Below are 13,694 nucleotides of genomic sequence, written 5' to 3'. Positions count from 1 at the left end.
TTCCATTGCCAATATATATATATATATTTTTTTGGGGGGGATGAATAATACTAATCAAGGCTAGAGAGGGATTCTGTAGTTTCTGTACTAATTAGATACGCATCTGTACTAATTAGATACAAGCCTGTCTAACTATGATGGCTGTCATCACAGATCTCCATTATCACTAATTTTGGACCATAATCGTATTACGGAGTAGTGAAGCTGCTTTTATGAGGATTTATTTAGAAAAAAAATAAAAAAAGATAAGGGATTGCACATAGAGAAGTCAACATAATATAATTGGACTTGTGCACCGTATATACATACACACCTGCCCCATCTGCACCCTATATACATACACACCTGCCCCATCTGCACCCTATATACATACACACCTGCCCCATCTGCACCCTATATACATACACACCTGCCCCATCTGCACCCTATATATACACACCTGCCCCATCTGCACCCTATATACATACACACCTGCCCCACTGCACCCTATATACATACATACCTGCCCCATCTGCACCCTATATACATACACACCTGCCCCACTGCACCCTATATATACACACCTGCCCCATCTGCACCCTATATACATACACACCTGCCCCATCTGCACCCTATATACATACACACCTGCCCCATCTGCACCCTATATACATACACACCTGCCCCATCTGCACCCTATATACATACACACCTGCCCCATCTGCACCCTATATACATACACACCTGCCCCATCTGCACCCTATATACATACATACCTGTGGGTTTGATTTGGCTAGATTCTCTATCTTCACCCAGGCCTCTTCCCGTTCTTTTGATTTTAGTTTCTCTCTAGAACAAGCAACAACAAAAAAAATAAAAAGTGTTTGATTTTAAGAAAGAGTGTTTCCGATTTTGATTCTCAGGGCAGTACTTTAAAAACTGTAACATCTGAATAACACTTCCCACAATTGCTCTACAATCTTTCCTGTGGCAGTTTTACTAGGAGGACTAAGCATTTGCGTCTACTTAATCAGCTTCACTGCTTTAAGGGTTCTTGCAGATTTCATCGTGAACATTTTAAACCATCCCAAATGTTTTACTTTAAAACAGTTTCAAGTTCAAACGCATGCAAAGACAGCTGATTTTATGTTTAATGCACATGGAACAACAATTGATCAACACACAAAACAATGCAGCTGTAGACAACTGACAGAACTGCACTTTATTAAGGGGATTTGGCGTTCAGTATAATCAAGGTTATGTTAAAAATGCAATTAAATAGCAAGACATTCATGCAACTGCTGAAAACAAATGACTGAACCCGCTAACTTGCAATACGTGAGCCCACGAGTCACAAACAACTCAACTTTACTACAAGGCAATGAAGACCACAAAAGCAACTGCCAATCTCTCTCATGAACAGAACATTCTACTTACTTATTTTTTTCTGCTCTAAACTGTTGAGTGCAATCATCAAACAGTTTCTGATTCATCTCCATAAAGAGCTTCAGAGCATTGTAGATCAAACCATGAATGGTCCTGTAAATGAAACCTTTGATGAAACCGGAACAGTATTCATGTAGCTTAAATGAAAAATAATTAAAAAGAGCAAACCACAGCTGCAAAGGGGCCAACAGGACTAGTGTGTCATGAGTGCTGCCCCTTCCTTCAGTGTGTGAGGATATCTATGCATTCACCCATCACACGTGCTGCCCCTTCCTTCAGTGTGAGGATATCTATGCATTCACCCATCGCACGTGCTGCCCCTTCCTTCAGTGTGAAGATATCAGTAATTAACCATTTTCAATATTTCACTATTTTTGCAGGTCAGATAGCACTGTAATGTATTATGGTAAACACACAGTACACAAAATGATGCTAATTTTAGATTGGTTTATAAAACGTTAAAGCTGGCTGCCCTGAACAAACAGAACACATTGAAAGTCATCTTACTTGTTCCAGTGAGTCTTTGAATTGCGGTACAGGGAGGGGAACATGATGGGCAAGATCTTGGCTGCATTGTCACTGATCAGACTCATAATGTACTCATTATTCCAATAGTACAATGCCCTTTCTGCCACCTAAACAAAAACACATTTCTTACACTTTCAATACAACAGTCAACCACGGACATGCAAGACACAACGGCTTGTAAAAGTAGAATACAAACGGGTTTGTAATATATTCGCATTTCTGGCCACTTGCTAGTTTGACAGATATTCTAAAAACAGTTTTAACACACAATAAATACCCTTTTAATTCAGTATTCTGTCCTTGAACAGCTAATGTGCAACTCGTGCTTGCTGCCCTCACAAAAGAAAACTATGGTTACACACAAACTAAAATGACATTTAATCTACCTACAAGCAACACAGACAGGATGTTTATACAGGAAGTAAGGTGCGAGCATGTGCAACGCAGACGCTGCTTCACAGCGCTGGTATTGTGCGGTCTTTGCTTTAGCACACACTACTCGTTGGAGTGGTTTATTTTTTGGTCTTTATTGTTTCTCCTCCTGAATCCTCCCTGTAAAGTGTTGCCTGACTGCACTTCAGCTCTCCCTTCAGTATTAAATCCTGGGACACAAACAGTACAAGTGCTGACATTTCAGTGGCACATTTCTAAATAATCTGACCTATATACACTGCAGGCTTGGTTACGAACCTGAAAATGTGGACTGGAAACACATTTAGCCAGCTGCCTGAACAGAGGCTCCATGACCTTGACAAATTCGGAGGGTTCGATTACATCCAATATTTCTTCAAGTTCATTCAGATACATCACTTCCTTTGGACTGTGAGTCTTTGGCCAGTATTTTAGAAGTGCCATAACCACCTAAATGATATAAAAAAAAAAACATTTCAGTTCTTAAATGTAGTGCAATAATATTTTATCATTATTAATATATCGTATTCCTTCGAATTGAAGACGGTCTTGAATTTAAGATGCAGCCCAGACTTCCCACCCTCAATTTGAGGAAAAAATAAAACATGAAATAAGATGAATTTACAAAGATACAACCTCAATTACGCATGTAAGAAAACAATGTATGGAGGCAGTTTGCGGGCGTCTGCCGTCACACAGAGCGTTACAGTTATGTGCGGCTTCTCATTTCCAGTCGTGATTACTCGCACCCGTTTTTCTCTTTTTGTGATCTGTGGTATTGCTTGGCTGGTTGAAAAACACTGTGGTCTGATCAGCATTTCTGCTCTGTCCAAGCTGGTACTGTTTGTTAGAACGGAGTCTAATAATGAAACACTGACACTGTAAAAGCTTCTCTTCGAATTCCTCAGGAAGCTAATGACGCTTCTTTGACAGCCAGTCACGTTGCTGTTTGTTTACTCGCGCATACGTGTCTTTAGGCATGACAGGGCTGTCCAGTAGTGTACTGTCATTGAATGTGTTATCTGACACCCCATGGGAGCCAAAGAAACCAGAAACACAATTACTGTATATAAACTAGCTAGCTTCTAATACCATTACGCTTGTGCCAAAGCACTTCATTGAAATGCTTTTGTTAAACACAACATGGAAATAATTCTGATTAATTCTCCCGTATCAAACATTCACAATAAGTACCGGAGCAAATGCATACTAATTGCAAAGCCGTGTAGTATGATAAATCCGGTTTTATATTCAAGAATGGATTTATCTGGTATTAAATAAAACATCTCAAAAGAGAAAGAATAAAACGAGATGTTAAATAAAACATCTCGAAAGAGAGAAAAAAAAAAAACCAAACCAGAAACAAACTTACTGGTTCAGTGAGGGTGCTGTCCTTCTCTAGAAACTGAACCACACAGTATGCCAGCTAAAAGAAAAAACACAAGCAATACTCACTGAAAAATTCCAGGCACTGCATACAGTACTGTACATTACAGCAGTAACCGCAGCCTACCTCCTAGTCATTTAAACAATAATACATCTGCAAAATCAAGCAGCTAGACAGAATGCTAATCTCATCTATATAAGCTTTACTAGCATTTGAATTTGACAAAATTCCACCCTAAACATTTAAAGCTGTTTTTAAAAAGGTACCAATGTGAGTTTAGTGCCATTTGTGAGGCCACATTCGATCCACAGCTGTTAGAACAGTGGAGCATTATTTAAGGGTTAAGACTGATTGAGGTGAATGTGCATCATTTCAACATTAAGACTCTGCCTGATTGAGGTGAATGTGCATCATTTCAACATTAAGACTCTGCCTGACTGAGGTGAATGTGCATCATTTCAACATTACGACTCTGCCTGACTGAGATGAATGTGCATCATTTCAACATTAAGACTCTGCCTGATTGAGGTGAATGTGCATCATTTCAACATTACGACTCTGCCTGATTGAGGTGAATGTGCATCATTTCAACATTACGACTCTGCCTGACTGAGGTGAATGTGCATCATTTAAACATTACGACTCTGCCTGACTGAGGTGAATGTGCATCATTTCAACATTAAGACTCTGCCTGATTGAGGTGAATGTGCATCATTTCAACATTAAGACTCTGCCTGATTGAGGTGAATGTGCATTTCAATATTGTCCTGATAGAATGTTGCTAGCCAATCAGAGTGCTCCCTTAACCATGCAGTTGCATAACCCTAAAGACAGTCTTCAGCACTGAACTGCAATGCAGAATTCATGGGAACACAGATAGCAGGCCATGCTGAGAGAACCACACCAGGATATGGCTTCCTGTGTGATATGCACAGGATGAATACAAATAGAAAGGAATCCCAGAAAATGCTCCGTGCTGTGGGGTTTTATTTTACCATGTAGTCTCTCACTATGTTAATCTTTACTCTAAGAGAAGGAACAGAATTCAGCAACTAATAGCATAACTAATAGCAACTAAAGTCATTAAGCACAAAAAATGAAAAGGTAATATTCTTTCAGTTGAAACAAAATGCTGTTTCTAAACTTTTACAACCGTATGGCAATCCAAGGGTCTTGTAGTGAAAAGTCCCGGCACGGCTTATTCATTTGCATTACCTGTGGATGGTAGACACTAAGTGACTTCACTTTGTGCAAAGGCAGCAAAACTTTCAACAGGAAAATCTTGTGTTCCTCTTTTAATGGTAAGGCAAATCCATTGATTATACTGTAAGGAAAACAAACACCAAATTAGATGTTATTTCCTATACTTTCCCGGGCTGATTGTTCTGTATCTGTAGCTCATTAAATGACCTTGGTCCTCGTTCCACTTCTTTATTGTAGAACTGTATTTTAACACTTAAGAGTATACTGGATACATTATGCATTGTTCTCGGTTGCTAGGATCAAGCTCCAGTGTTACACAACCCTTTCAGTTGTTGACTTTTAGATTCGACAACTTCTTTCTACGGTGGCATGAGGGCGAGTAGCAGAAGTCTAAAAACCACAAGTTATAAAAGAGGATAAAATTAGAATTCAGGAAGAAACACTGCTGCCAATACCGAATGCATGTGAACAACTGGCAGCGGTATAAACAAAATACAAGTGACTCAAGCAGACAGAGAAAACAAAACACAATCAATGGGTTTAGAGTCGACTGGAAACAATAAACGGATTTAGAGTCGACTACAAAGTTCTCAAATGCAACAATTGTCTTTTATTTTTTATTTCCATATTAAAATACCACTAAAGATGGCAGTGTTTTTAATATCAAATCTTCATGCCACTTAGACAATGACAGTATAAAATGTGTTTGTGTATTGCAGGTAAATTGAACCTGACAAAAAGAACACAGAAGGATACTTGCACTCTGTGCTGACAGCTGGTAATCATTTTGGTAAACAGACTGCTCTCTTTAAAATACTTCACATCATACCGTATGCTTTATGCATGCTTTTTGTCCCTAGTGACCAATTCAATTACAGATCTTAAACTTACTCACATTGGTCAAGTTGTTACCCAGGTAAGCATTTTGTAATAGATAATTTAAGCCACACGCCTCTATTTGTACAATAAAGCATTTTATATGCAATAGTAACCATCCTACCTTCCCAAAATTTCCAGTAATTCTGCTATACCATTGTGATGTTCTGTTTCATAAATAAACCTAGAAAACAAACATATTTGTAAAACAGAATGGATTTGAGCTCATAAAATGTAACTTTTCAGTTTCTATCGGGATACAGCAGTAGACTAGAGTGGAAATTTAAACGGTCACATGCATTGCAATACAGCATACATTCTGCAACTCATACATTATTGCTATATTATGTATTGTGCTTTTTAATTTTTTTTATAAAAGGACAAGTGAATTAGTAGCAGTTACCCTTTTAGCTTTTTTGAATGCCAAAAATGGTGTCATTAATTTTTATGAGCCTGAGCATCACTGAAAAGAAAGATAACTAATTTGAACAAATCCTCCGATTCTTACGAATTACTAAAGCAGGGTTTTGTGATGCAAGTTCAGGAAGCATTAGGTATGAAACCCTGAATCTCTATTCAATGAAACTGGCAGAATAACTGCGAACATATGTGCAAATCTCCATCATATACTCTGGGGCTATGCTAGAAAGGGAATGAGCCACACTGAGGACACATTCCTTGCTGGTATTCAGCCTCTTCATTGTCATGCTCAGCTGTGCACTCACCTATAAAATATATTATTGATCTGTTTTCTGATGTATGCCCGCAGCCCCAGAAACTTCCCATAGATCCTGTGAAGTGTGGTTTTCAGGAAGTCTCTCTCACGCGGGTCTTCACTGTCAAACAGGTCTAGAAGCTACACAGGAAGAAAACGCACAATTATCTGAATACATTGATATGAAAGCAAAACTCATTCACAATAGATTCAAACGGACAGTGGCAGTTTTTGAAACCTTACCTGCATTACAAATTTCTGGTCGATATATTTTTTGGCGATATTTGGTTGGAAATCTGGAGACTCTAAAAACCTAAGAAAAAATTCATAGACGAGCTACAAAAAACAAAAAACAAAAAATTATTCACAGAATGTAAAAACACCACAACACAACCAGTTTCGGTTTTTAAAAAAATGTTATTATTGGGTCTTCCATAAAACAGAAATCTAGGAAGAGTCACAGTGAACTTCTTATGATACGTTTCTCCACTGATCTATTAATCCAAAGCAGCCAGCTGGCAGCTGCAGTACCTGTAGATGTGGCCACGCTGCTTCAAGCGTGGGCTCATCCTCTTCAGGATCGAACTCTGCCCCTGTGGGGTTCGATGAGGGGGGTAACGTTCTGAACATGTTCACTGCAAACTGAGACAAACAGAAAAAAAAACACACACATGAGAGGACCACACATTTACAAACTACCATTACTTTGTTAAGCACGTTTGTGGGAGAAACTCTTGGGGCCAGACATTTTTGTATATTAAAGCTGCACTATATTCACAATATAAATCCCAAAATTGTGTTTTACTAACTGGGCATCTGAAAGTCAGTGACTGGTAATTTTTTTTTTTTAAAAGAGCTTCAGTGTTTTACACAAAACAGCTTTAATAAAAAGGTCCTTTTGATGACAAATACTGTTCCTGATGATGTAAAATGTAGCGAGGAACACGATTAATTTCTGTAGCCTCGTCATTAACCACAGGGGAACTTGGATTTCACTTTAATAATTCACTGTTTCTTTGTAGAAAATGGGTAAAGTCCAACATTTATAAAAGTAACTATAATAGAAAATGAAAGTGTAATACAGGGCAGCCAGCCTCCTTCAGGTGTTACTGCCTTCTAAAATCTAACATTCTCTCTTTACAATCCATTTCATTAAGACTCACTGAACTGAGCAATCCAAATCAGATACAAAGTGTCATGTGAACTCCTGTCTGCCAGGGGTTGAGCTGAGAATAATAGAAATCATTATTAGGGCAGCCAAGACCAGAGTCACACTGTAGACCCAAAGATTATCACTGGCCCTTAGCAGCATGAACCTATTCCCCCATAATACCATTATCTACCTACCGTACTCCCTTGAATTAACGCTGCAGCGTTTATTTTAAATTGCTAAAAACAGCTGCAACAGTAATTCAGGTACTTCTCAAAAACAATCCAATGAAACTGGGCAAATAAACAGTGTGTAAAATCCTTACCTACATGCTCAAACGATTTGGATAACAAAGCCTGAATACGTCCCAGAATGGGAATTGTGGCAAACAGACTTAATAAAATCAATATATCACTTCTTGTTCTTTGTAGCCAACATTGACTTTGTTCTGTGAGGGTAGGATAGCTTGCATGACAGTTTTCACTAATAAAGACATGCTTCTGCCAGAGTAGAAGCCAATAAGCATATACATGAATTGGCATTTGTTCGAAACATGAGGCTTTGATGCCAAGAGTGGTACTTCAAAGTCAATTCATATTCTAACAAGAAAAAAAAACCCCATAAAAACACAACAATCGAATGGTGGACAGCATATGTTTATTTCACAGTGGTTAATATACTTCCTCGGTTTCCATTGATCTAAGAAATGAAAGCATACAGGTTATGATCTGAAAGGGATTGCTACATTTAAAATTTTGTATAGTTAAGTGTGCCAAGCAAGTGAATGACGCTGTGCAGTGCGTTGTGTTCAGTTTGCACACACTTACCACATGAACGACCTCCGGGTAGATGGGCTCCGTGATGACATTGCGATTGTGCGTGATGTATTCCACCATCTCACTCAAAGCTGCCCTTTTCACCTCCTTCCACTTTAAATCACTTAGAGGGTCCGAGACAAAATCAAACAGGACGCAGCACTGCCGTAATTTCTGAACAAACAGCTTCTCTTGTTCAGCAGGAGGGGCATCTACAACATTAAGAATTACAAAAATGATATAGAATTAAATAAGAAAGAAAGAAAGAAAGAAAGAAAGAAAGAAAGAACTCAAAATTGCCACATAACTAAATCTATTGAGAAATTACACCCATGCTATATTATTTTCTCTCAGCACCATGTAAGAACATTAATGCACGTCAGCCTGAACACATAGCTGTGAGAAATGACTGTGCAAGTGCTTGCTGTGAATCATGGAAACCTCCATTATAGGTTTCATGCTTCACCTTTATTTCCACATAGAGCGACACGCTATTACTTTCTAAATAAAAAAAAAAACACCAAGAAAACAGTTTTAGATTTGCATAGTTTTTTTGCACACACTATCAACAAGAAACACACAATGTGTCCCGTCAAATGTTGATCTAAATAGACAAATCTGATGAAATGAATTCTGTGGAACACAATTTGCCTCTTACAAGTTAACCATTACAAATTGAATTGACACATTATTCACTGATAGAGCCAGAAACAGACTGAAAATTAGCACTGAGAGTATCTCAAAGCAGGCTATTTGGCATGGAAAGCTAAACTCAGCTACAGCTTTCTTCAATGTTGCTAGGAAACAGCCATGTCTCAGACCTCTGTATCTGCTGAGAAGGTGCTGAACGACAACAGGTCCTGAAGATGGCTGTGCTACTCCCCCTTTCTGCAAGAGGTAAGCGGCAGTGCGAAGTTTCCAATATCAGAACAGGTTTCACATACCAGGCACATTCTTTGCTCTTTTCATGGAAGTGTGCCAAACCTTCTGCATGGAATGTGTTTGACTAATTAAATCACATCCACACGATTCTTTCTGCAGTGTAAAAGTGCAATGACAAAGCAGAGACTTATTTTCGCAATAGTAATGCATATAGTTTTACTGTAAATAGTCTGACATTGTGTTGTGCAAAGTGACACTCTTGGAAATCAAGATCTCTCTGGAGGACTTTACTGCTTGATGATTTAATAATATCATAGCATTATGATTACGAGAACAGGTTTATGTGGGTCTGTGAAAAGCACTGAATTCATGACAAAGGCTCTAGAGTAGACAATAAGCATTCCCTAAATCTCTACAGAACCAGGTTCAGCAATGCTTGCCAGATTGTGACAAAAGACACATCACACTAGGCATGGACTTCCTATAAAATCAGCAGAATAAAAAGCAACTACATAACCTGTGTCAATGTCAAGTCAAAAGAAAGAGCAGGTCTGATGTTCAGATCAATTTAGAAATGGAAACCCAAGTCTTGCGTTTTCAAAAATGAATCCCAGAAACTGTTTGCAGTCACTGGACCACCAATTGTATAAATATTATTTGTTTATTTAGCAGACGTCTTTACCCAAGGCGACTTACAGAGACTAGGGTGTGTGAACTATGCATCAGCTGCAGAGTCACTTACAATTACATCTCACCCGAAAGACGAAGCACAAGGAGGTTAAGTGACTTGCTCAGGGTCACACAATGAGTCAGTGGCTGAGGTGGGATTTGAACCGGGGACCTTCTGGTTACAAGCACGTTTCTTTAACCACTGGACCACACAGCCTCCTACCAAGCCTGTAAGGTTTCATAATCTGTGTATTTGTTATATATTGACAGAAGAATGGGAAAGGATTAAAGGCTTAGTTATTGGCCGTACAGCAGTACAGTTTATATTTTCAGTTGAAGCTATTGGGGTCAGTGTGCCACAGCAGGCCAAGGTGTCATTACAACTAAAAAAAATGGTTTAAATGAAAAACTGACTAAAAAGGCTTATTGAATTTTTGAAATGTTGAAAACCGTACTCAATTTTAAATGTACTGTTTAAAAAAAAAATAAACACACAACAACACACAACACCTCATGGTTTACTTACAGTAGATGACAAACAATGTCAGACTGACTAAAACGGATTGTACAAGTTGTGACAGGTAAGCATTTTATGCTGTACACAAACAAATGAATTAATTCCGATTACCTTTAAAACATTCATGATGCAGGCCTTTTGCTATATCATCCCAGCTTTTAATTCTTTATGAAGTGAATTAGCTCACCAAGAACTGAATATTCTGCAGTACTGTACGTTCAACACACAAAGAGCATCCGATTTCAGGAGTTAAAAATCATCTGGGATGCCCCGGGCTTTATCCACATGAGAATGGATGAGGTCAGACTTGTACAATCAGCTCCCTTACTGCAGCAGGAGCATCTGAGGTATCGATTCCGGGGATCCACAGTTTCTCCACATATTGTTCTGAAGCTCCTCCAATACTAATCCTAGTAATTAAACAAATACAGGCATTTGCATTGCCTGACCGAACCCAAAATGAGCTAATTTAAAATACAACGACACACCATTTGCAGAAAATGACAAAACATGCAAACTTTCATGGCAATTCCGGAACAATGTTATTATAGTTTCATGAAACTTGGATAAGCAGTTGTGCAGACAAACCAAAAACCACGTTGTGTACAGCACACATGTGCAAATGCACTGGTCCTCTGTAATGAGTGGGGTTTTACTGATGAAGAAGCACTGCCCGAAATAGAAATAAAAGCATCTGCGATGTCAGCCCCTTGCTCTTCATGCAGGTTTCACTGCAATGTATTTCTATGCAACTACCTGTAGTACACCAACATATTTCAGTGTTAAATGACAGTTTTTACTTTCAGATGATTACTTTGTTAAACCTACAGTATGGGTAAGCTGTTGTAGTTATAATTATATATATATATATATATTATATATATATATATAACGTGTGTGTGTTTAATGCAAGGTTCCCAAGGCTGCAGCACAACACTGCCTGCCTGGTGAAGGGTCAGCACATGTTTTTATAGGAAATGGGAAGTGAAGCTAAAACTTTTTCTACAGGAAATATGCCAGGTCAAGGACACAAGTTTAGAACCCCCCCCCCCCCCCCCCCGGCTTTCCAAAGGATATCCTCCCGTTGAACTTACAGAGTTTGGGTGGTACTCTATATTAAAATCAGCAGTGTCTCTACAATGTTCTCCAAAGTGACAGTGCCTCAAATCATTCCACACTGTTTCAGCAAGTGCGCTGTGAGGGGGGTTTCAACACACAGGCTCTGGAATGGCATGTTTGAAAGCATGAGGACCTTGTGCTGCATTTCAATATGAACCATGAACTGGGCTTTGAAAGCGGATCTCATATCTCTTTAGGGAGGCCACCGGCCTGCAGTCTACAATCCAGTACGCAACATACAAAACATCTGGAAGCAACACAAGCAAACAGGACTGCAAACCCGCCATTTATTGTTCAAGACTAATGGGATCTATGTAGTGTGGAGTATATGTGCACACACACACACACACACCGTATTATACTGTACAACTAAATCAACATACAAAACATCTGGATGAAGCACAAGCAAACAGGACTGCAAACCCACCATTTACGGTTCAAGACTAATGGTATCTATGTACTGTGGAGTATATGTGTGTGTGCACGCACGCACGCACGCACACACCATATTAACTTATACTGTACAACTAAATCAACATACCAATGTATACAGCATTTAAGCAGTAGCCTTAATCATCAGTGAAATCATACCAACATTAACAGCACAGTTAACTTGCAGAGAATTTAGGAACATTCCCCATAACCTTGTAAATGTCATTTCAGGACAGTATTTCTCTGAGTTTCTTATTTCTTTTTTTTTTTTTTTAAATGCAAGGTTACCAGTGAAAGTTGCTATTTTTTCCTTTCGATTTAAGACTCCAAAGTTACAATGCTTCCATAAAAAACAATCCCACATTCTACACATGCTTGATAAACAGCCCTGCTTACACTCCGCTGCTTCACTCTTACCACAGTGTGAAAGGTGTGCGTGGACATGATGGGTTACCTATCATAGCCGTGCAAGTGCTTCACTCAAAAGCAGGCAGTGTATTTACTGTATATACACCACAGCCAATAGAAATCAAAGAAAACTAGTCCAGCAAGATATCTTTTCAGGAAACTTTGTTCCCATACATTAAAAAACAAACAAACAAACACACAAACAAACACACACACACACACATAGAATGAAAAATGTCCTAAAAAAAACTGCCAGTTTAAATAGAGACCTCAATCCACTACACACACACACACACACAATCCCACCCTATAAGTGCATAAAATATGATCGTATTGTTGTGCAACACATAGTTCTGTTTCAACATCTCCTTGCTTTTGAGCTGCACAGATGCCATTGCTTCGTAACACACCCTGTGCCCAGATGAACTTGTCCTTGTCTGTAACACTAACCACAGTGCTCAGCTGAGAAGGCACTGCCCAGCCCCCACACTCTACCACTCCAGGGCAGTGACTTCACTTCCTTTGACATCACCGGTGCTTGGTGGGGGGATGGGGGAAACGAAAGGCAGAAAGCAGTTAAACAAGCTTTTCGCTGTGCGTGCAATGCTTCGGTAAATCCTGGCATTCATTAACCAGCAATACAAGAACACAAGCTTCCCACTTCATACCCATATATCCTGAACACAAGAAAACAAAGCACAAAAACACACACAGAGGAAACAGCTTCCCGTTCGGCTCATCCAGAACCACAATAGCCCCTGTATAAGCAGAACATATATGGCAACATTCTATTCTTACAGACAATACGGGGGGAAAATAGCACTCACCTCTGAAGTGCATAAGGGCCACTGGAAGGAAAGGCCCATTGGTATTAACTGCATCCATGATCATTCTGCTGCCAGCTTTATTACATGTCAACATCTGTGCTCTCCCAGAAAGGCAATCCACTCCTCAAGGCAAGGAAGCAGCCTCCATTTTAGCACAAAACCAGACCAGAAAATGAAGCTGCCTGCCTGCTGGAGGGAACTAGCTAGTTAGTGATGTCACCAGCCAGGGGTAAGCCGATTGGCCAGGCACAAACTACATAAAATGACACCAACAAACTGCAAAAAGAAAACTCCTGGTGATTGGCCATCAGAGTGGATAGGCAGTACATT

The 13,694-nt window shown here is 39.3% G+C and overlaps 1 protein-coding gene across 7 annotated transcripts in view; it reads right to left on the bottom strand.

Moving 5' to 3' along the window:
• LOC117963845 (serine/threonine-protein phosphatase 2A 56 kDa regulatory subunit gamma isoform) overlaps positions 1-13,694 on the bottom strand; it is a 33,258-nt gene that overhangs the window by 5,296 nt on the left and 14,268 nt on the right. For 5 of the 7 annotated variants that reach the window (XM_058992112.1, XM_058992114.1, XM_058992109.1 and 2 more), the window contains 11 exons: positions 8,523-8,722; positions 7,077-7,187; positions 6,789-6,881; positions 6,556-6,686; positions 5,955-6,014; positions 4,967-5,075; positions 3,737-3,790; positions 2,644-2,814; positions 1,933-2,060; positions 1,417-1,518; positions 756-828 (listed from right to left, as the gene is read on the bottom strand). In XM_058992112.1, the coding sequence (XP_058848095.1) occupies positions 756-828; positions 1,417-1,518; positions 1,933-2,060; positions 2,644-2,814; positions 3,737-3,790; positions 4,967-5,075; positions 5,955-6,014; positions 6,556-6,686; positions 6,789-6,881; positions 7,077-7,187; positions 8,523-8,722 (1,232 nt within the window). Of the gene's footprint in view, positions 1-755; positions 829-1,416; positions 1,519-1,932; positions 2,061-2,643; positions 2,815-3,736; positions 3,791-4,966; positions 5,076-5,954; positions 6,015-6,555; positions 6,687-6,788; positions 6,882-7,076; positions 7,188-8,522; positions 8,723-13,364; positions 13,583-13,694 lie in introns of those variants that run through there. The other 2 variants (XM_058992113.1, XM_058992115.1) reach the window with 2 other exon arrangements.

The sequence above is a fragment of the Acipenser ruthenus genome, chromosome 18 (genome assembly GCF_902713425.1).
Source record: "Acipenser ruthenus chromosome 18, fAciRut3.2 maternal haplotype, whole genome shotgun sequence".
Taxonomy (NCBI): Eukaryota; Metazoa; Chordata; class Actinopteri; order Acipenseriformes; family Acipenseridae; genus Acipenser; species Acipenser ruthenus.
Note: the sequence above shows the minus strand (reverse complement) of the source record. Positions and strands in the feature narration are given on the sequence as shown.